The 21267-nt window shown below is 40.3% G+C and overlaps 5 protein-coding genes across 5 annotated transcripts; 3 read left to right on the top strand and 2 right to left on the bottom strand.

The window, feature by feature from the left end:
- Positions 1 to 7873: 7873 nt before the first annotated feature.
- Positions 7874 to 8633, top strand: MELLADRAFT_27551 (uncharacterized protein; the record flags this gene model as incomplete). The annotated part of the gene is made up of 3 exons (XM_007405698.1): positions 7874 to 8131; positions 8213 to 8461; positions 8565 to 8633. Coding segments are annotated over 3 exons (576 nt in total), but the record flags the coding sequence as incomplete, so codon positions are not given.
- Positions 8634 to 10343: 1710 nt separating this feature from the next.
- Positions 10344 to 10727, top strand: MELLADRAFT_92387 (uncharacterized protein; the record flags this gene model as incomplete). Its single annotated transcript, XM_007405699.1, has 3 exons — positions 10344 to 10369; positions 10436 to 10571; positions 10674 to 10727. The coding sequence occupies 3 exons, from the start codon at positions 10344 to 10346 to the stop codon at positions 10725 to 10727; spliced, it is 216 nt and encodes a 71-aa protein (XP_007405761.1).
- Positions 10728 to 11836: 1109 nt separating this feature from the next.
- On the bottom strand, positions 11837 to 15435 carry MELLADRAFT_92386 (uncharacterized protein; the record flags this gene model as incomplete). Its single annotated transcript, XM_007405516.1, has 24 exons — positions 11837 to 12019; positions 12097 to 12145; positions 12230 to 12321; positions 12394 to 12464; positions 12545 to 12579; positions 12648 to 12710; positions 12783 to 12897; positions 12975 to 13030; positions 13083 to 13111; positions 13178 to 13323; positions 13392 to 13534; positions 13600 to 13658; positions 13730 to 13795; positions 13875 to 13909; positions 13991 to 14082; positions 14169 to 14189; positions 14270 to 14283; positions 14380 to 14441; positions 14506 to 14566; positions 14630 to 14651; positions 14741 to 14825; positions 14893 to 14906; positions 14984 to 15001; positions 15092 to 15435. The coding sequence occupies 24 exons, from the start codon at positions 15433 to 15435 to the stop codon at positions 11837 to 11839; spliced, it is 1875 nt and encodes a 624-aa protein (XP_007405578.1).
- A 1131-nt stretch (positions 15436 to 16566) lies between these two features.
- MELLADRAFT_102807 (uncharacterized protein) lies at positions 16567 to 18370 on the bottom strand (the record flags this gene model as incomplete). Its single annotated transcript, XM_007405515.1, has 4 exons — positions 16567 to 17235; positions 17332 to 17428; positions 17507 to 17671; positions 18093 to 18370. The coding sequence occupies 4 exons, from the start codon at positions 18368 to 18370 to the stop codon at positions 16567 to 16569; spliced, it is 1209 nt and encodes a 402-aa protein (XP_007405577.1).
- Positions 18371 to 21024: 2654 nt separating this feature from the next.
- MELLADRAFT_124359 (uncharacterized protein) lies at positions 21025 to 21267 on the top strand (the record flags this gene model as incomplete). The annotated part of the gene is made up of 1 exon (XM_007405700.1): positions 21025 to 21267. The coding sequence occupies one exon, from the start codon at positions 21025 to 21027 to the stop codon at positions 21265 to 21267; it is 243 nt and encodes an 80-aa protein (XP_007405762.1).

The following is a 21267-nucleotide window of genomic DNA, read 5'->3' as shown; positions in this document are numbered from 1 at the left end:
TTGGATAAAACCAGCCTTCAGACATTTTGACTTAAACTCATCGTTCCATTCCCTAGCTGACTGCTTCAACCCATAAATTGCCTGTAGTAATTCACAAACCATATCTTCACCATCTATTTCGTAACCCTCTGGTTGTTCCATGAAGATTAAGTGTTTCAATCTGCTGTTAAGAAAGGCGGCGATAGTGTCCATTGAATGAATAGGAAGACCGTGATAACTAGCGAAAGCCACGACACTTCGAAATGATGCTGGCTTTCCTGTAGGAGCAAATGTCTCGTCATAATCAACGCCGTAGGTTTGGGTGTAACCTTTCGCGACAATTCGTGCTTTGTGTTTATTAATAGTTCCGTCAGGATTGAGTTTAACTTTAAAGTGCCATTTACTTCCAACAACTGGTTTATCGGAAGGCCTAGGTACCAATCGCCACACCTTCTTGTCCGCCATGTTTTTCATTTCTTTGTCACATGCTGCTTTCCAACTTGATTTGTCCGAGCTGTTCATGGCTGATTTGAAACTGTGTGGCTCTTGAACTAGCCGAACCACCGACCCAACGGCAAACGTGTATGGAAAAGAGTCATGCAAATCGATAAAAGCACCTTCATCGTTCCAGTAAGCAAAGCTAGCCGAGGGGTTGTATCGTTCAGGTGCGTGCCTCTCCCGGTCAGATCGTCGTAAGTTTGGACCAGGAGTTTGATCGGTGTCATGAATCTCATCCTCAATAGGGTTGGGTTCAATTTCAGATGGGTTTGTCTCCTGGTGCATTCCTTCACCACCAGAGAACTGGACGTCGTCGTCTTGTACCCCAACATGAGGTTCAAGAACGGAAGGATCCGGATTGGGTGGGTCATTGTCTTCCACAAATGAAACCTCAGAGAAGTCGAGTTGTTTAAGTCTTTTGAATGGAAAATTTGTTTCTTTAAATATGACATCATGAGAGATAACAATTGCATTAGTATCCAATATGAAGACTTCATAGTTTAAATTATGCTCGGTATGTCCTAATAAGATTGACTGTCTTGAGACTTGATTGAACTTTCCACCCCTGAGAGCTTTCCTGATCAAGACATAGCTAAGGCAACCAAGTGGTCTAACATGAGATACATCAGGTTGACGATTATTCCACAACTCGAAGGGAGTCTTCCCAGTTGGCAAAGAGGATGTGATAGTTCTATTCTTCAAGTAAACAGCAGCCTTGATAGCATAAAGCCAGAACTTGATGGGGAGATTAGCTTCAATCATCATTGCTCTTGCCGGTTCAGTGATGGTCCTGTTAGACCTTTCAGCTACTCCGTTCTCCTCAGGAGTGTAAGTCGCGGTCGTTCTCAGATAAATACCAACCTCTTTGCAATAAGGAACCATGATGTTGTTGATAAATTCGTATCCATTATCTAACGTGATTGTTCTAACTTTGGCATTGCATTGCCGTTCAACCAAGGTAATGTACTGGCGGATCTTATTGAAAACAGCATCAGCCGACTTGGTGTCCAAACCCACAACATGGCGATAACGTGAGTAATCATCGGTAAATAACATGAAGTAGACACTCCCGCATATAGCAGGTGTTCTGATAATCCCGCTGAGATCTAGGTGAACATTTTCTAAGAGACTTAAACTTCGAACATGGAGGTTATTATGAGGAATACGATGACCCTTTGCTAAATCACAGGAATCACAAGAAAGAGTATCCGGAATCAATGATGGATCCACTTTCAACCCCTGTACACTTCCTTTAACCACCATGGACTTAAGATACCTCACATTTGGGTGACCTAGACAACGATGTAAGTTAATAGCGGCGTCATTAGTGTCCGAGGTGATGATGTTTGCTTCAGGATTTGCTACATCAGTTGAAATCGTCCTCACAAAAGACTTTAGGAGTTTGGTTCCATCATCCAAGTTTCCTTCGAAAGCACGATGTCCATCTTTAGTTATAATGAATAAGTGGTCTTCTTTCTTGAAGAGGAAATCGTCTCGAAGTAGGATAGTACCTCCGATCAAGCTACGCTTAAGATCGGGAATGAAGAGACAGTTGTTGAGTTCAAACTCGTGGCCATTTGGTCCGAGAAACTTCACATCACCACAACCGTGGATAGCCAGAGTTGCTTCACCACCGGCCATGTCTAACGTGTCATTTTGATGTTTGATGTCCACGTAATTAATGAATACATACCTCTCCTTAAACATATGATGAGAGGCAGCGGTATCGATCAGAACTTCAGTGATGTTAGGTTCGTCCTTGATAGTAAGCTTTGACATAGAATTAACCGACACATGACTGGCTGAAGCATTCAAAGAGTTAAAGGATTTTTCAAGTTGTTTGATAGTAGGTTCTTCTTGAAATACAGTCGCAGATGCTGAAGACGAAGTTCCCAGGTTCTTGGGTGGCTCCCCGTTCCACTGTCCTAACTTGACCCGTTGCTCAATCCACTCCCGTTGCAAGTGCTCGTTTCCGGGTTTCTTGAAACAGTTGTTCGCATCATGATTGATGCCTAGACATTTCATTCTAGTACACTTCGCTCTGGATTTGTTGCGGATGAAAGAATTCGATGCAAAACTAGCTTCAGCAGCATGGTGAATGACGGGAGATGATCGTTGAGCTGGTGAGTTCTTAGTCAACATAGATACTGCGTCTAATCTCTTCTTTAGTTCTGACACGACTTGATCATATTCCTTGACACCCGATATCGCAATCTCTTTGGCATCTTGAAAATAGCTGTTATTCAACGAAATTAATAGCTTCCTTCCAAGGTCTTCATCAGTCATTTGTCCTCCAGCCGTTTTGTACTTAGTAACAGTGTTTTGAAAATTTTGAATGTGTATTAAAATTGGAACATTAGGACCTTGTACTATAAGATTTAAAGCTCTTTCTTGCAACAATCGGAGCTCTTCTGATCTGCTCGAGTGATGATTGGTTATAGCCTTCCATAATTTCGAAGGTAAATTTTGAGTGTCTGGTCCATCGTCTCTGTAGATGGTGATTTTCGGTTCGAATCCAGCTCGATTGATGTCATCCATGTTATTGAGTATCCAGTTAGTGATACAAGCTCTACTAACTTTGTCACTAAATTGGCTATTCTTGATTTTAATTTCATCAGATGTCAAGTATTCTGATAAGAAATATGATTTCAGACCTGTTCTAATGAACGAAGCCCATAACATATAGTTATCATCAGTCAGCGTCTTCATAGATCTTCCTAATGCTTGATTTAATAACATTGCTTGTTGTTGATGGCTTAAGTCATTTGAAACATTTGAGGCGGTCATTGCTGGATTTGGATTGGAACTCATTGATAATGAGGATGGGTTTAATGATTGAAGAGGATTGTTTAAAGATGGAGGTCTAAGTAATGATGAAGGGTTAAAGGTCTCGTTGGCTTCGTCTTCCGAGTTTACAGTTGAAGGATTAGGACTGGTTGATTGGGCAAAGAACTTGTTGAGATCTTCAAGAGGATTGAGGCTCATTCGTGTGTGGGATTGATTGATAAAACTCTCGCTACCATAAGAATGTCTAGATGTCTTTGATCACGGTTCTATGCCAAAGATCTGAAAGCATGCGCTTTAGCACAACTATGACAACCTCCAACAACTTTTCTAAGAAGAAGACTCTGACCTAGAACAGAAGATTCAATTTAATAGATGATACGTTTAGTTAGTTAAGTTATCTCTCAGTTGATAACTGATCTCTGAGTTAACAAGAGACTGATGTTTCCTCTTCCCAAAGATGGGGAAGAGAAGTCAGTTGAATTGATCAAAGGACATCATAAGTAATCTACTAGTCAATACGTTGGGGCAATATAATGATGTAATTTCTCTTTTCGTTTTTATGACGTATTCTGGTTTATCTTTCCACACTACTCTCGTAATTCCTCTTTTATCCAATTTGTAACTTTTCTTATTTCCGTCGATTGCACACTTCAACAAAACTAGTGGAGTTGACAAAAATTAAAGATATTGGGGAAAATGTTCATTAAAGTAATAAGAAAACTACACATTCCCTGTCTGTCTATCTGTGACAGTCTTGATTTTATTTTGACAAAAATAAAGTCATTCCTAGATACACAGTCACAATAAAGACTTACTAGCTATGTTTATTTAGTCAGGACAAGGGACAGCAAGACATAATGCTTTTCATTTGGCCACAGAGGTGTTTGAAATCAAGAAACCATGGATCCTTTGTCAGCAGTCTGCTCTGAGATTTCAGCAGAAGTTTGAGATACACCAGATACAGGAGCATTTCCTCAAGTCAAAGGATACAAGTAAAGTTGAGTTTGGGGAATCCATAAAGCAAGGAAAGTGTCTCCTCATTCTAAATGTTTGGAGACCTGTTGAGGCTGTGTAGTATAATCCTTGTGCTATATGTGATTGAGCATCACTAAAGGAAGAAGATGATCTGAAACTTCCAGTTCAGCCTACATACCTTGTGAATGCACTCCAACCATGGAGCAATGGAACTCAAAAAAAATAGGCTTACTTGCCTAATCAGGAACCACACAAATTATATGTTCTCATGCAGCATGACAGCTATTGAAAAGGAATTCATGGGAAGAATGTTCCAAATTCTTCAATGATCTTGAGTGGCCAAGAAAACAAGGAATCTACACAGGTCAGCTGTGAGTTCACAATTGTAGCAGTCATGGAGGATTGATCAATCACCCTATGATGGAGGATCCATATGTATCAGAAGGCTAGAACAAGCATTCCTTTGATTCAAAAGCACAGCTTGAACTGAGAAAGACTTGAAAGAGATTACAGACACAAAAATTGATTTCATTACACAGAACAAATTTTTTCGCATCTCCATTCTAAAGTAGCTAACATTTCATATGCCCATCCTGCTAAATGTGTATTTCTGCATTTTAAATTTACACAATTGCAATCTGATCAGAGCTTGCTTGAGCAAACACCCTAAGAGTTGGGGTTGAACAACTCTTAGCTATAGCCTACCTTGCCAACACAGAAGAGACCCTGAAAGTTGTTATGTAATATCTCCGTTGTGTCTGTGTAATGATCTCATATGTTGTCTCAGTTATGTGGATGTGTGCGGTTTTGCGTGATCGCAGTCTTCCAGATTGATCCTCGCCCAGACCATCAAGTCCTAGTGTTGGGTGGGGGCACTTGTAAGGTAGAACTTACACGTGCAATTCTTTCGTGACCGCTGAGCCTCAAACTTAACTAAGTCCCCAGCTGGACCGAACCACCAACTCCAGGGTGGTGGTTAGGTCCAGCTGGGGACTTAGTTAAGTTTGGCTGAGCCTGTAGATTTGGCGATCAAAGGCGTTGTGATTTGAATCTTGAATGGTGATCCTCATACATCGCCGGAGGTATCGATGCTTCCCGAAGATTCTGCCCTTCGAGGGCGGCATGATAAGGACCCAGGAATGCTCTTGTAGAGGTTGGTGTCGTAAATTCCGACCTTGATTCTGCGAGGTTTTTGGGTGATAGACACACTCGCCGACACTTCTACAAGGGCTACAGTAGCTCAAAAGATGCGCCTAGACGAGAGCTTTCGAATGAGCCTATTTTCAACCCTGTAGTACCCCTTTTCGCTGAGATATTGCAATGTAACAGTCAAAAATCGAAGGTCGGAATGGGGCCTTGGGGACCCAAAAAAAAATCGCGCCTTTGCGATTTACGCCGCAGTGAGCAAAGCGGTGCGGCTCTAACCTATATTTCTGGATAGCCCTCACCCATGCGCATCTTTTGAGGTGCTTTGCAGCCTGAGGCGAGCACTGGTGTGCAGTATAGAGCCCAAAAACCCAAAATCGGGTTTCGACACCAACCTCTACAGGAGCATTCCTGGGTCCTGCATGATATCTCTGCTTCTTTCTGTCTTGTATGGACTAATCTCCGCCTCAGGTGATTCTTGGTTGTGCCTCACCTATGGCCTTCTTATCTCAGCCTTAAAAGTCAATTGAAGTCTGAAAGATCTTGAGCGACAAAAGATCCAATATGACTTCAGTAGGATGTGTTAAAGTCTTGCTATATGATCTGGTAGACGTCGTATGATTGCTTGATTGCGTGCTCCAAGCCGAATAAAGACTGTATTGCACAAGACTTGAAAACGACCAGTAAGGACTTTGCTACATAGTCTCCTTGATCGACGAGTCGAGATTTGTAATTCTAAATCAAGCAGTACAATTGATGCGGTTCCCCCCAATTTCCCGTTGTTTTGCTCAAGTTTTGCGGATGGACTCGGGTAAAAGCTTTTGGAGTACGATTATGGTCCATAACGTGGTTGCCGAACTGGGTTCCGACTCCGATGAAGATTTGCATGGTTTGAACCACTGTGTAGGGAGAACTATGCTACCCTATGAGCCTTTTAGACAACTTGAACATAACATGGCATATAGCTCCATCGGGGCAATACATGGGCCCCAAGATGTGCAGATCCATATTCTTCGATGGGTTGCTGGTCTTCTACTGATGCTGTGAAATCCTCAATCTCCCCATATATGTGTGACAGCTAGGAGTTAGACGTTGGGAGAAAACGAAGACTCGCTAGGCTCAACGAGAAGTGAGGTTCGTGGTTCACTGAACACCCCAGAACCAGACTAGCACACTAAGACAAATATTCGTGATTGAAGTCTTTCACTTGAAAACTTGCGTGAAAAGACAAAGGTTGACTTCATCTACCTCATAGCAAAGGTAAAGACAAGCTTTTCCCCTGTGAAGATAGGGTCCTACTTATTACTACTCGCCAGCAGTGATTCGCAAACTTGGAACAGGAGTTGATTATCGGCACCGGGGGAACTTTTAAGGAGCAGAATCTTAACCCCGTAAGACGCTCCACCGTCTTATTCCGATCGTGTCATCAAGATCCGTCACTGGACTTTCAACGCTCAATGGAAGTAACACTCTCTCCTGATGTTAGTTTGGATATTTCTTGATCCTGAACTATGTTGTGAAGCCCAACTCGCACGAGACTTGCTTGCCATACCTCTCAGTGGGAAGCCGATCAGTGGAGGAAAAGGGACTGTCTGAGAAAGTGCTATAAAAATCTGCTCCTCTTCAACGGCTACGTAAGTCATCAGAGCGCATACCTCCACATTTCTTCGGACCATCAATCTTTCAAACTCGAGCTCCTTCTACTTTAGAAGTATCATCCCAAGGAATCAGGCTCAATTAATATCCAAAGTCAAGAAGGATACCAAGTTCAGGCGGTTCGATCAGGTAGATAAATTGACCCTTCTTCCAACTGGTATATGATATCCCTTGCCTTGCATCATAATAAATCTTGCTTTACTTCCGCGCTTTATCAATCCTCCTAATAAGTCTACAAGAGTAACCAAATCCTAAAAATCAAGAGAAATACAAAGTTCTCTCATTCTGTGGATTTCGAATCTAAGTGAGCAATTGTTCTGGCAGCATACCTGGGTATATCACTCTCTTCGGTGAGTTTCTTTCCTTGAAACATATGCAAAGATCACATTTGTCAAACGCCGAGTTGAGAAATTCAAGCAAATAAATATCATTTGCGCTCAAGATTAACAACACTTATTTTTCTATGAGTTAGGGCTAACTTTGAGAAATTTTGATATCCTCTATGAAGGTTTATAATTGCTTGATCTCTAGCAATAGCTTCTTCGGTCTCAATCCGATACCAGAATAAGAAGGCGCAACAGCTTTTGGTGGCCTTTCATCTAAGTACTGTTTGGTTTTGAAATTTGCCAACAGGAACCGAGGAGTGATCTCCCAAGCCTGCGTCATCACAATCTTGCCTTCCAGTCAATCGAATATACACATTCGAACAGCATCAACTCGACACCTTGAAAAGCAAAGATTATCTCTATTCCTAAGTAGTCAAATTAAGTTCAAGCCCTAGATGGATCTCGGAAGTATCCCTCAAAATGAAACCGGCTTCGGTTCGTCATCTGTGGTTTATCCCGCAGCTAGTAATTCACTCTTCAATTTCTTTCAAGGCGTAGCAAATCATCCTTATCCCAAGATACCACCTAGAATCCCAATAAGTCAAAGTCTATATGAGTTCACCCTCCAACCTATGTTCCCCGTTACAGCTGTGATAGCATATGTAGCTATGATTGGATGGTTAAATCGTCAACAAGATGGAAAGAATAGGATGAAAGGAGAATGGTGGAAGGCTGCTGTGGTGGTCCATAATCTACTATTGGCGGTGAGTTCGTCTAGGTTGAGATTTTACGAAGTTTCAAGAGTTTCTGACTGAAAAACTTGAGTCCCCAAATCGTTGTCATAGGCTTACAGTTTTTGGACGTTCAAAGGAACTGCCGCCGGAACATTCCAATACTTCTTACGGGGATATCGCAGCGCAGGTCTCGATGGAATCTTACACACCTTTTGTGATACCTCAATGCATTTATGGGATAATACTATGTCAACTTACAGTTATTGGTTCTATCTCAGCAAGTACTGGGAGATTATTGATAGTTTAATTTTGATTGGTAAAGGAAGAAAAGCAAGCCTTTTACAAGAATATCATCATGCTGTGAGTACATGATACTTCCCTCTGAGGGAAATTCTGCTTGATACCCTTCAAACGAGCTAAACTTCTGCATACGCGTCCAATTTTCGCGTTTTCGGTCTTTTAGGGCGCTATCATGACGGTTTGGAGTGGTACACGCTACGAATCCCCAGCTTCGTGGCTCTTCGTAGTCTTCAACAGCTTAGTACATACCATCATGTACAGCTACTACGCTATCTCAGCCCTCCACCTACCCTTTCCTGCTGTGCTCAAAAGATCTCTGACAAAGATTCAGATCACTCAATTTGTTGTGGGAGGTTCACTCGGTGCACTTACAATGCTAGTTAGCCCTCCAACTCTAGGAGAAGTATCGAAATTCGAATGGACACCACTTTCAGGATCTAAGGGGTTTGAACGTCTTGGAAATGCTTTTGATGAGAAAGCTTGCTTACACACTCCCGGCCAGAAACTAACCGTCTTAGGAGGAGTCGGATGTCCGTATCATTTCTCTCTGCTCATTCTAATGGCAAATTGATGAATAAAAAACGTTTTACTGAATTATCTTCTTCTTTTTCAAAAAATTGTGTGAGAACAGACTTGATACCTTTAACTGGTCTTTTTGTCTCTTTCTATATTCGATCATATCAGAAGAAACAAAAATTGGCGAATTCTACTAAAGAAAGTAAGACTAAAGTCTTAAAGAATGATTAAAATGATTTAGATGATGGCAGATTTTTTTCAAATTGGAAAGGAGACCCGAATTGTTTTAGAAAGGGATTTTAGAGTATCTTTTATTTACTCTATCATCCTTATCTGTTTCTTTGTACCTGTTTGTATACGCGTGTGAGATTGTTGCAAGTTCTCATCTACTCAACACAAGAATATCATAAACAACTCGTATTTATCTTGTTTTCCTCATAATTCCTTCGAGACGGGATTTTATTCATCGACGTTCAGATAGATTTTTGTGGAAGTTTATAGTTTATCTCTTATATAATAATGTGCACAATGAACATGTAGATTTTTCGTTCTCGTGAATCTAGGCAAGGCCCGCAATACTGGGTTTGAAGCCATATTATCATTGTTGGATGACTTCTTAAATAGGTGAATGCTAAGAGCTCAGCAGCATCTCAATGGATTTGGAGGGAGTCGAGGTTATGAGACATGGTCATCAAACCCATTCTAAAGGTGCCATTAGAATAAGATCAGAGGCACAAAAAGGCCTGAATATTGAGAATGTGGCGCCAGTGATGGTTAGAGTCAAAGGATTCGAAGGTAAATCCCGGAAATTGAATGATGAGCAAACCATCCAATTATGTATGTATATCAATTATATCAATTCCATCACATTATTCCTGTATATTTCAGCAACAAGGCTACGAAAATCGTTGACGAGGATGCCCAACACATTTAACATGCATCCAGAGCCCATCAACCCCCTGGAGCTTGAACTCCTTCACCTGGACATGGCATTCGAACAGCTCCAAACAGGTCTGCATTCATTTTTATATAGCGACGTAGTTTCACAGCATCAGAATCTAACGACTTGGTAGTTCGTTATAAAGATAGACAAATTACGTAGAAAGTGAGCGCGATATGTGAAATCAAAAGCTCTTCAAAAATATCAGAAGCGTTGTCTATGAAACTCTTACCAGGCGTGAAGCTTGTCTGCCCGTACCGTCACATTACCCGAAAAAGTCAAAGACCTTCCGGTTTGACCCGGTCTTCGTAGCCTCGATTGAAGCATATGAACCGATATGTGTATAGCGAATCTCGCCTCTCCTTTCGTTCATCGATCCACTTCAGCCCACTTCCTATTGTTTCCCTCCCATATCTCTGACGAGCCTCGACAATCGAACCACCACCAATACCACACCAAACAACATCAACAACTCCATTGATCATCATGTCTGCCTGGCGTGCACACTTCGGGTTAGTGTCTTTCCCTGAATCTCATTGGGACAACTTTTCTGATCATAATGCTTTTCATATGGATAGCTTCAATAAGTACCTTACTATCACGGCCCGTGCCACTCAACGAGCTTTGAAAGAAGAGTTCAAGGGTAAAGCTGAGACTCGAGCGAAGACTAACCTGCGTTATCAGACCTGGGAAGCCGGTAAAGCCGGGGAACAAGTCAGTTTTTTTTCTGGATCTTTTTTGTCCCCATTGCACAACCTAGTGTCAATAAATCTCTAACCTTTCCTTTCCTATTTTATTTGTATATGTGAATTTTAGACCTGGGTAAAGGCTCAAGAAGAAATTGATCCCTCCAAGTCTGCAACATCCTGATGTGACCGCACTATTCCAAAAGATCGATGCTACAATCTGGATCGATCAAAGTTAGAATCGCTCTATGATATTGATTTCAATGAAATCCAACTGAGATAGCTTGCTTCAAGATGATATAACTCATACAATCCTGAGCCATACTCCGAGTTGCACCACATGCGTTCTTCGATTTAATCTCGGTCCGATCTGTTTTCCTCCCCACTGATGATATAGTGGACTTTGAATCTGCCATTAGTTGAGTAACTCTGGTCCAGAATGCTCGGCTTTGCCCACCTCGAAAGGAAGATGCCTCGTCAGGTCGTTGTCCTGTCTCATATCTGGCCGCCAATGACTTCGAGTTGTATAGAGGTTGATGTCCTTACTCACTCTTTAGCTACGTGCATTCAGCGCAAGCACAACACAGACTATTAGCAATGTGCAACTAGAGCCTTATGTTGGTGAATTGTAGCCCTAAAATCGGATACGTCCCTAAATGCCTTCCGTATTTGGTAGAAAGTACACTCCCAGGCCGACCAAATTGCATTCGGTCCAATGGCGCCGTCCAAGAGTGTCCACGGGAGCTGGATGCCGCAGTCGCAATGTGGTAGGAACCATCTATGCAGCCAAATATCCTATCACCTAGGTTAGCATTTGTGCCTATCATTGTGAGAACAAATCTCATCGGACATGGTTTGTCCGTGTTGAGATAAAGAGTCATCCAGTGTTCAAGAGCGCGCTTGACTCAAGCCATCCATTGAATCCAGCTGTGGAATGGGGTATATGTATTGAACATCTTGTAGGGATTCTGTCATCCCAACAGAAAAGGTGACCTCTTTTCTTGTAGGCTGAGCAGTGGAAGAGAATCTTGTGTTATCTCCAGGTTGGAAGATATGGCATAGGCAATGATATTTATCACTCACGTACCCTTTTGCATTGGAGATGTTTGCAACATTTACACGAAACTGAAAGCAAAAAAAGGATAAAATGTATAAAGGATTTGAGATATACGATTACTTCCATTTCGAATCGTGATCGACTTTCATGGTTTCAAACAATTAAATTATTAAAAGATACAACAACAACAACAAAAATAAATTAAATGATCAAAGATATTAAAACAAAAATTCCTATCAATTTGATTTATTGATAGGTATCGAAACCCAAGGTACATGTCCATCCGGATTTACCATCTCCAAAGTCATTTCACCTTTCTTTGCAGTAGGATGGAATTTTGTGGTCTTACTATGGACAAAAATCGTATCTGATTCAAATAAGACGTCCATATCTTCTAAACTTCTTCCGGCAGTTTCGGGCTAAAAACAAAAAAAATTGATCAAAATTGGAATGGTTCGACAGTATTCTTTACAGGTAGGAAGACAATTCAACTTACGTAAAGGAAGTAGATATTTGGGATTGTGAAGATACAAAGTCCGCCAAATCTAGATGAATTTCAAACAAAGATCCAATTAGTTATAATTCAGGAGAAGTAGAAGTCTTATAGATATGATATTCAAATCACTAACAAGATAAAAGTCCAAAATCCAATGGCATTGAGTAAGAACGGAGTGATTTCCGTGACAATTCCATTTCCAATAGACCAACCTACGACACTCCACTGTCGAAAAGAAAGACCAAAGTTCAGTCTCAATAATATCTTGTCAAAACATGGCAACATGTATGAACTCACAGCACCACCTTTAGATCTACACGAATTTGGCATAATCTCAGTTGGATACAACCAAGGAACTGTCAACCAAGCTATTCAGACCAAAAATCAAAATCATTAACCTTTTGTAAGATGAAATAAAAAGCAGAACATAATAGAGATGAACACGCACTGGCTCCGAAAGTGGCCGTGTACACGAAGATACATCTATGAAATCGAAGATGATATGTTAAAAATGCTTCAGAGTTCTGGAGTATCGAGAACAAGGGACTTACGCAATCAAGACAGAACCCCATCTCGAGCGAACTTCGGTCGGCACGTTTGTATCAATTGCATACCTAAGAGGACCAAGAATGTGAGTAAATTTGCATCTCGCAACATGGCTCTATCGATCCGCATATCTGACTGACCTAGTTGAAATACCAGCTAGGAAGAGAGCTAAGCCCATAACGATAGCTCCCCAGTATAATGTGACTCGTCTTCCCATCCTATCCAAAGTGAAGACTGCTACTAGAACACTGAACACTGTGATAGATTTTCCGTCGAAATTACATTTAGAGTTCAAAATAAGGTGAAAGTCAAACGAGGTCAGGATTACTTACTATAAGATACGTTATTGATTCCAGAGAGTCTTTTGGAAAGAAGGAAGAACGTCAATCTAGTTAGATTGTGTAAGATCAGAAGAAATGAGTTCAGATAAAGGATCATACAAGTTGGCAAAAAGTTCTTCAGAGCCAGCCTGTTGAGAAAATAGTTTTGATGTTAATAATAATCAATTTCCGTAATGGAATGGAAAAAAACTTACAAGTTGAAAGACATCAGGAGCGTAAACTGTCACTACACCGATTCCTACCAACTCTTGTAAGATTTGGAGCCAAATGACAAGCCAAGTTCGACGACGAAGATGTTGACTATCTTGCTTCGTAATCATACTCCAATATGTCGGTTTGGCTGGAGGAAATCCTTGAGTCAGCCTAAATCCTTTTTTCAGCGGGTCTCGTGTCTGGATGATGACTTACAAACATTGAGTTGTTCGTTAGCTGCTACGGCGATGATACCTTCTAATTCTAGTTCAATTTCGGTTTCAACATCCCCTGTGCCACTCGAGCGCGTCAAGTTTAAAATATGTCTTGCTTTATCTACTTCTCCTACTTTAACCAACCTAAATGAGATAATGGTCAATTACAAACTAAAAGAGTACATAAGATTCATAGAGAAAATTATTACCATCTTGGTGATTCTGGGAAAAGGGGTACCAAAATTAATAAACCTACGATGAAAACAATCTAAAAAACGTTGGAATATCAGAAATCGGCTGAAAGTTTGTATTCTTATGAAGCGATGATGGATATCTTACTTGCAAGGCGAGTGGAAACCTCCATCTGAAACTTTGATTTCCATTTCTTAGACCGAATTCAGTCCACTAAATAATTCGAATATTTCATACTTAGTAAGTACCTACCATTCTTTTTCGAGAGAGAAAGACATATAGAAAAACTCACATAGGCAATTACCAATCCAAGAATATTCAAAAAGACTACAAATGAAGTTTGAGGCAAAAGGAGAATGTAAGTATTTCGAAATGGGAATTTCAATGAAGAAATGAAAAAAATCTAACATTCAAAACCTAAAGCTGCTCCTCGATTCGTATGATGACAAATTTCTGACGTCCAAACAGGTACGATAGCATTAAGATTACCAGTTCCAAAACTAAAAGAAACGAATCAGAAAGAGTGAGTGAAATAAGACAGCTAATAGATAGAGTGTTAATCAAGAGAAATATTCCAAGTACATACCCTGTAATGACTCGTGCCAAACTGTAAGAAGACAAAATGGAAACAAATGATCAGAGATCCGATTTTCATGAATTCTATGACAAAGTTTTCCATTTGCTTACCACATCCAAACGATCTAAATAAATAAAATTTTACATAAAGTAAGTTGATCATGCGGCATACACATTTCAAAAGACTAGAACGATGAAACTCGTCAAAATTTATAACGTACACTTTGAGAAGATGCCTGTAGTGAAGCTCCAACAGCGGCAAACAAACAACCAAACACGATAGCTATTGGACGAAAAAATATATATCAGAAAACGTAAAGATTGATATATGAGTTCGGGATTTCTACTTCTCAGCCTTCCGATTCGATCACCTAGCGACCCAGCTACTAGGGCGCCTACTAGTGTTCCCTATGATTTAATCATTGATAATTAGTTGGACGTTCAAGATAGACGAAGGAAAAAGTGACTAACGATGTAATAAACAGCAACAATCCTTGAAAAAAAACAAATCCGGAGATAAGTAAAAGAAATCCCAATGATGAGCGTTGGCTGGATTGATTCATAGAGTGATAAAAGACTTACCCTCCAATGGCTGCCGAATCTCTTGCAGTTTGTGGAGAACTATCTACTCCCATTAATCTACGATAATCTCCTGTATTGTTAACACCTGTGAATTTAAAGCAATACTATTAATTTCAAAACGTTTGAGAGAATAAAAGAAATCTAATTCGTACCTGACATCACTCCCCTTCGTTTTGAAATATTAAGAAATCAATGAGTAACTGTAAAGAATTAAAGGACTATATAGGTCAAAGAAGGACTCACTGATCAAATCCATAAAACCTATTTTTGTACACCAAAAAGAACATCGTATAGATTATCAATCAGTCTTCAAACTCTTTCAACTTTCGTACATCAAAAAAATCGACTTACATGATAGCTAAACCAGCAACAAGATTAATAGCAGTATTTAAACTTTTACCTTTTAAAGGTAATTGTCTCTTAGGATTATAACCGCCAGGAAAGTATTTAGCATATTTCCAAACTTTAGCGCTTTCTGATCTATTTATGATAATTTCTCCGATGATTTCAACGTGATGATTTAATTGATAAACTTCAGTTGGCGAATCTTTTTGATTCAAATTATTCTGGTTTTCATCTTTTAATAGGTTTTCATTTGAGTTTGATAGTTCAATTGGATTTGATGTAGGTGGTGGTGGTGGTAGAACTGTGATATCTTCACTGTAACCTGGGTTTTCTTTTATTGTGTTATTCATCTCGATTGACGATGGTAAGATCAAAGTGAATGAATCTGATTAAAATAGAATGATCTAACTCGCAACGAGGATCTGGATGTTCGTGATGGTAAGTGGTATCTTGAAGTTGATTAGTAAGCTTGTAGATGAGGAATAAAGGTTTGAAAAATAAATGTGGCGATACGAAGTCTCGGGAACGCCTATAAAGAAAGAATTGAAAAGTTACGAGATTATTTACTCTTCCCTACCTTATAGGCTTTAAGAAAGCTGACGAACCACATCCAAATCTCAGGAAGGCTGAAGATGATCAAGGCTGAGCCAAATAGATTAGTCAATATCAAGATTTCATAGAAATTAAGTGTGATGGCTATCTTCCTGGTAAATGTGATCTTTCACTCTCAACATCAGTCCTTATTAAAATACGGGGCTTGCATTATTCGAATATTACTCTCGCTCGATGGAAAGCAAACTCGTTACTCGGGATTAGCTAATCTTTGCAAGCGATATGAACTTTGTTATACACCACCTTCAAATCGAATATCAAAATCCGCCCAGTTGAATTGACGATAATTGGCTTGACGCAAATAGCTGGCTGTCAAGAGTTGTTTCCACGCGCCATCTATCACAGATACCCTTCGATACTGAACTGAGTCTCAAACGATAGTGAGCCTTTACGTTGGGAGATTCATAGATCCATATCTCTACAAAAATATCAGCCAACCGTGAGAGCGCCGTGTGGAATAAGCTTAACACGCGAATCTCGGCTGAAATACAATATACTGAGGCACAACCAACGGTCTGGAGTCTTGGATATGTATACATACATATAGGGGATCTTCTCGAAATATGTGGATTTTCGGCTATTGTACAAGGTGTCTATAGAAAACGTTTCACCTCGCACCGGTCGACTACTTGATCAAAGTATTTCACAAAGGCTCTGGAACGAGTCAAATCCCTGTACAAACTAAATTTTCTGGTGGATCCTCGATACCCAAAATATCCGATTCAGGAAGATTGGAGAGAATATGTAATACGTCTAGAAAACTTCTACAAAGGTGGATATCACGATATCCATAGCACACCGACGTTACGAACAACCTAATAAGATACAATATCCAATCGGATTGTTTGAATATGCTGTAATGATCCGGTTCATTGTTCTATCAAATCTGGAGGTCGAGTTGAAATATCTTCTTTTGCGGGGGACCCAAGTTTTTTCCTTTGCGCCGCCCATTCTTTGGCTCTTGCTTGTCGACGTAAGCGTTCAGCTTCGTCAATAGGTTTATGAGCAAGACTATCATCGATGATCGGTACAAGATCGGTCGGTGATCCAGGTGGTAAAACCTCATCTGAGGGATCTATCGGTTCAACAAGTTCACCTGCTGGAGAAGATGGATTGCGAGTTGGTGAAAGCGGATCAGATGTCACTGGTATTGCGGACCGGGTTTTGCCTTCAAGCTTATCATTTTCATATGTCTGATTTTGTTCTTCACATTCATGGACATTTTCCTGCTCCTCGTCATCCTCACCGACCTCGGCTTCATCACTCGATTCACCGTAGTCAGCAATACCTTGTAATCCATTATTCTCAACTTGAGAAACTTTAGGTTGTTCGTCGGCTGAGTTTTTCGTAGAATGTTTTCCTAATTTCATCTCTTCCCAATACAATCTATATTTACCATCTTTACCTAAAAAAGAGGCAAATCGAGAATCTTGGTAATGATTAGCTAAGATCCGGATTTCAAGTAATGATGGTGAAGGTGATGAATTTAATGCTTCTAAAGTTCTTGACATTAATAACATTTGATCAGGCGGTGGAATCTACATCAAAAAACAGCGTTTGATCCATTAGAAAAAAACCTTTAGCCACTGGGAATCATTCCAAGCATTTTAAATTGAATGTTAGGGTTTTTTTACTTTTGAAAGTCGAATATTCTCTTCACGTTGTTTTTCTTCCTCTTCCCTTAATCTAATTCGCTTATGCTGTTGTTCATCTCTCTTTCTCCTTTGTTTTCTGCAAAAATGTAACAGGAAGAATAAGTGCCGTCACCAAGCAGCAAAGAAAATGAATGTTCTTAGAATTGCTCGTCACCTTTGAGCTATTTCTTGTCGTTCTGATTCATCAAAATAGAACATTTCTTCGTGATCCGAAGGTAGATCAGAGTACCCAGTTGGACTGACAGGTGGTGGCGTCAGGATAGTGGGTTCTTCAAAGCCAGTAGGAGGCGTTGTAGGAAGCAGTAGTCGAGCGTCATATCTAGACATGAGAGTCATGAGTATCACATACGTCAGCTAGTTGAAGATTCGAGGATTATTATCATTTTGTCATTTTGAAAACTATATTGACATCAATGACTCTTGAGCTAATTCCTCGAATCAAAGATTCAAATATTCGAGTTCACGAGACAGCAGATAGTTGAGACTATCTTGTTGTGGTTTTTGATTGATTTCTGATCCGATTTGAAATTTCATTCGACCTTGATGGTTTCATTCAAGCGTTCTTCAAGCCGGGAACCCTTCTTTGATGAGATTCATGTAGATTATCGAGTAGAATGGCGTTCAAATCTGGAGTTGGAGAGGTTTTGAGATCGATAGTCGAGCGTCGCGACATTCTGTTTGCAATAAAACTTGATGGCACACCTATACTGTGCTGAGGTGAATAAATTGAATTCCCTTACCTATCGACCCAAACTCCTTCTCCTTGATCTGATGATGATGAATTAAGAACATTTCCACCTAATCGAATCAATCTACCGCCTTCGATTTCATCACATCTACTCTCAGCTTGTTGACCAAGCCATTCATCATCACAAAGTTCGGCTTCGAAGGCTTCAATATGTAATCCTGAGAGGGTATCTGTTGTTTCTGATATATCTTTATCGTTTGAGTGAAAGTTGGGAAGCGATGCAAAAGTTGAACTAGGAGATTGACTTCGTCTTCGTTTTTGATGAGACATTTTTAGCAGTTCTTCGTCATTCGTCAATGGATGCCAAATCACAACTGATCGAAACCATTCGACTTTTGAGATTGCGTGATGATATCCCATACCTGTACTAAGCCATGACTCAAACCCATACTTACCAACATTCGTCTTCAACACTTTTTAAAAGGCAAGATAAATTGGATTGAATTCTTGTTGACACAATTATCATCAAGTTTGATCTTGTTCTGTCAAAGAAATATCAAATTTGGTTGGAGTTCTAACCAACACATGAATTCAACTCCACTCAATCAATCTGGGAACATCATGGGTGAGCCCTTCCATTTTGTTTTTTTACCCAAAAAAGTACTCAAGACTGTGGACTAGCACATCATTTACTAAAATGATGAGAAAAGGCATGGAAGGAGATGTACCCAAAGATATATATACATAATGAATTTGTGATATGGCAAACAGAGTTATTTTTCCAATATCACAACAGATGCCCAATAAAAAAGAAAAAATTGAAAGTAATTGAATCTGAAAAAAGGTAAAAGATAAAAGTGATAAATTAAAAGATACTTATGACGGGCAAATACGAAAAAAGGCTGAAAAAAATCATGGACATCTCAAGGAATCAATAAAATTGGTTCCTTGTGTGTCTCTTTTGTTAGCTTAGTAAAGAAGTATCATGGATGTAAGATCACCCTAACAAACCTTAACCTCTTCCTTTACCTATTCCTCAGCTCTGTGAAACACTTATGTACAAATTGAGCTTCCCTGAAGTAGCTCATCATCGCATCATCATCACCATCAATTAAATTCAATCAATATCCTACTATGGCTTAAATATATGAAGGGATAGATAGAAGTTGATATACAAGTTCAACGAGTCTTGAAATTTTTCCCAGAAATGATTTCAAGTTTATAATTATTAGGTTTATCAAGATTACATCCGAAGAAATATACACCTTATGCAGATCTCCGATATACGCCTCAACTCGCCACATGCAGAGCTCCGAGAACCCCAGAAAGATTGCCACAAGGCTATCACGCACCTTGAGGTCTGGCCTTATCGTAGCAATAATCCCCCAAAACCTTCGCAGTAGGACTGTCAGCAGGGCTCCTCCGTATCACACAATGTTTTTTTACATTAATGATGGCGAGGAATGGAAAATCCCATCACGTAGGCTGATGAGACGGGGCAGAGATTGTGATGAACGTCATCCTCCACACATATGATGTTTTTAGTGGACAAGAGGGGTGTGATGTCCACTAGGCTGCTGAGAACAAAAGGTAGTCTTGATATACATCATTCTCCACAACGATGACACTTTCAATGGTCAAGAGGCATCGGAACCCACCAGGCTGATGAGATGTGACGGACTTCGTGATGGACATGATCAGTCACCACAAAGATTACCATAACATAGCCCTCCCTGCGCGTCCGCGTCATAGACACGGCAGATACTGTTTGCTCAACAGCCTTTGAGGGTTAGGGGTTAGGGGTCCCAGGAAATGAGGTCATGAAAATGGACCTGGATGAAGCCAATCAAGATCTTCTACTGTGCTGGATACGAGAATGAATATTTTCTCAATAGCTGTAAGTTTTAAGGGTGAAAAATGTTTCTCACAAGTCTCGGCGTAATAGTTGATAAGGACTACATAGAAGTTTGGATGGGTTGAAGGTTCGATCTAAAACCAGATTGACTGCTCCAGTGATTTAACTTTGTATCCCATAATTACACATATCTTTTGGGTGGATGGAATTCTGGTGAAGCTGCGTCTCCAGAGTTTGTAGGTCAGAACAAGATTTGGCAATTTTTGTCTGAATATCCTTACTTCGCATCTGGCATTCGGATGTCAGCATCTCTGTAAAATCCTTCCAATTGCCGCCTACTCTAATTCAGCCGACACAGCCACAAATCCGACCAACAAGACGCCAGTAATCCAGCACGTTTCTCAGTTACGACCAACCGGTATGGTCTATCTGTAAAGCTCGATAGGTATCAGCGAAAGAATCTGGTTGCTGCAATGCGTCCAGGGTGGCGATGTTAACCATTACAGAGTACAAATGGCCCTGTAGGAGACCCAAGCGTTGACCCCTAACCCCTAATGTTCGCTATCAGTTGATAATTGGAAAACTTTACTTGACCTCAACATTGCAGAATCTAGTTCCAGGCACAAGTTTTGAAACGCTACAAGGCAGTGCTCGTCTGCAAATAATGTTATCCTTGACTGTTGTGATACGTGTTTAAACATGGAGAGACTTATGATGTATAGCGATGGATGCAAGAGGGCCCCGGCATTTTTGCAAGATCAGCTCTGCCAAGTTTAGATGTGTCTGATGGATATAAAAGCCAAATGATTGACATGACATCTCCTCCTCATCCGCACATTCTTTGGCTTCTTCCTGCATCCTGACAATCAGTGGTTCGCCCATTTCCTTATTACCTCAGTATTTCGAATAATTTCAATGACTGATTAGGATATATATCTCATCTTTTTCTGCTGTTAGAATCATTCAGACAAACTTGCTCTTTTGTCAAACACAACCCAAATACCTAAGACACACACAGTTTCTTTGCGGTACGTTACTTTCCCTTGGAGCACTTCTATGGCTCCTTGAAAATCTTCCTCCACATTCATATATCTTGACTAACCTGAATGTCAAATCCAGGTCAAACACCATGAATGCCATCCGCCTCATTGGAGTTATTGTGCTTATCTGCACCTCCTCAGCAATTGTTCAAGCCATGTTCATTGGAAATCGTGATGAATTTGTGTCTTGTAAACCAGTAATTGAAGATTTGGACACACAGTCTTTCAGAAATCGAGACGCGCCTTCCTCTTTCAGACAACATCAAGAGGGCTGTTCAGGCCCGGGTGATGATGATGATGATGATAGTTGCTGTGGCTGCAACATAATGTAA

The sequence above is a fragment of the Melampsora larici-populina genome (genome assembly GCF_000204055.1).
Source record: "Melampsora larici-populina 98AG31 unplaced genomic scaffold MELLAscaffold_4, whole genome shotgun sequence".
Lineage (NCBI taxonomy): Eukaryota > Fungi > Basidiomycota > Pucciniomycetes > Pucciniales > Melampsoraceae > Melampsora > Melampsora laricis-populina.
This window is presented reverse-complemented; position numbering and strand designations above follow the sequence as displayed.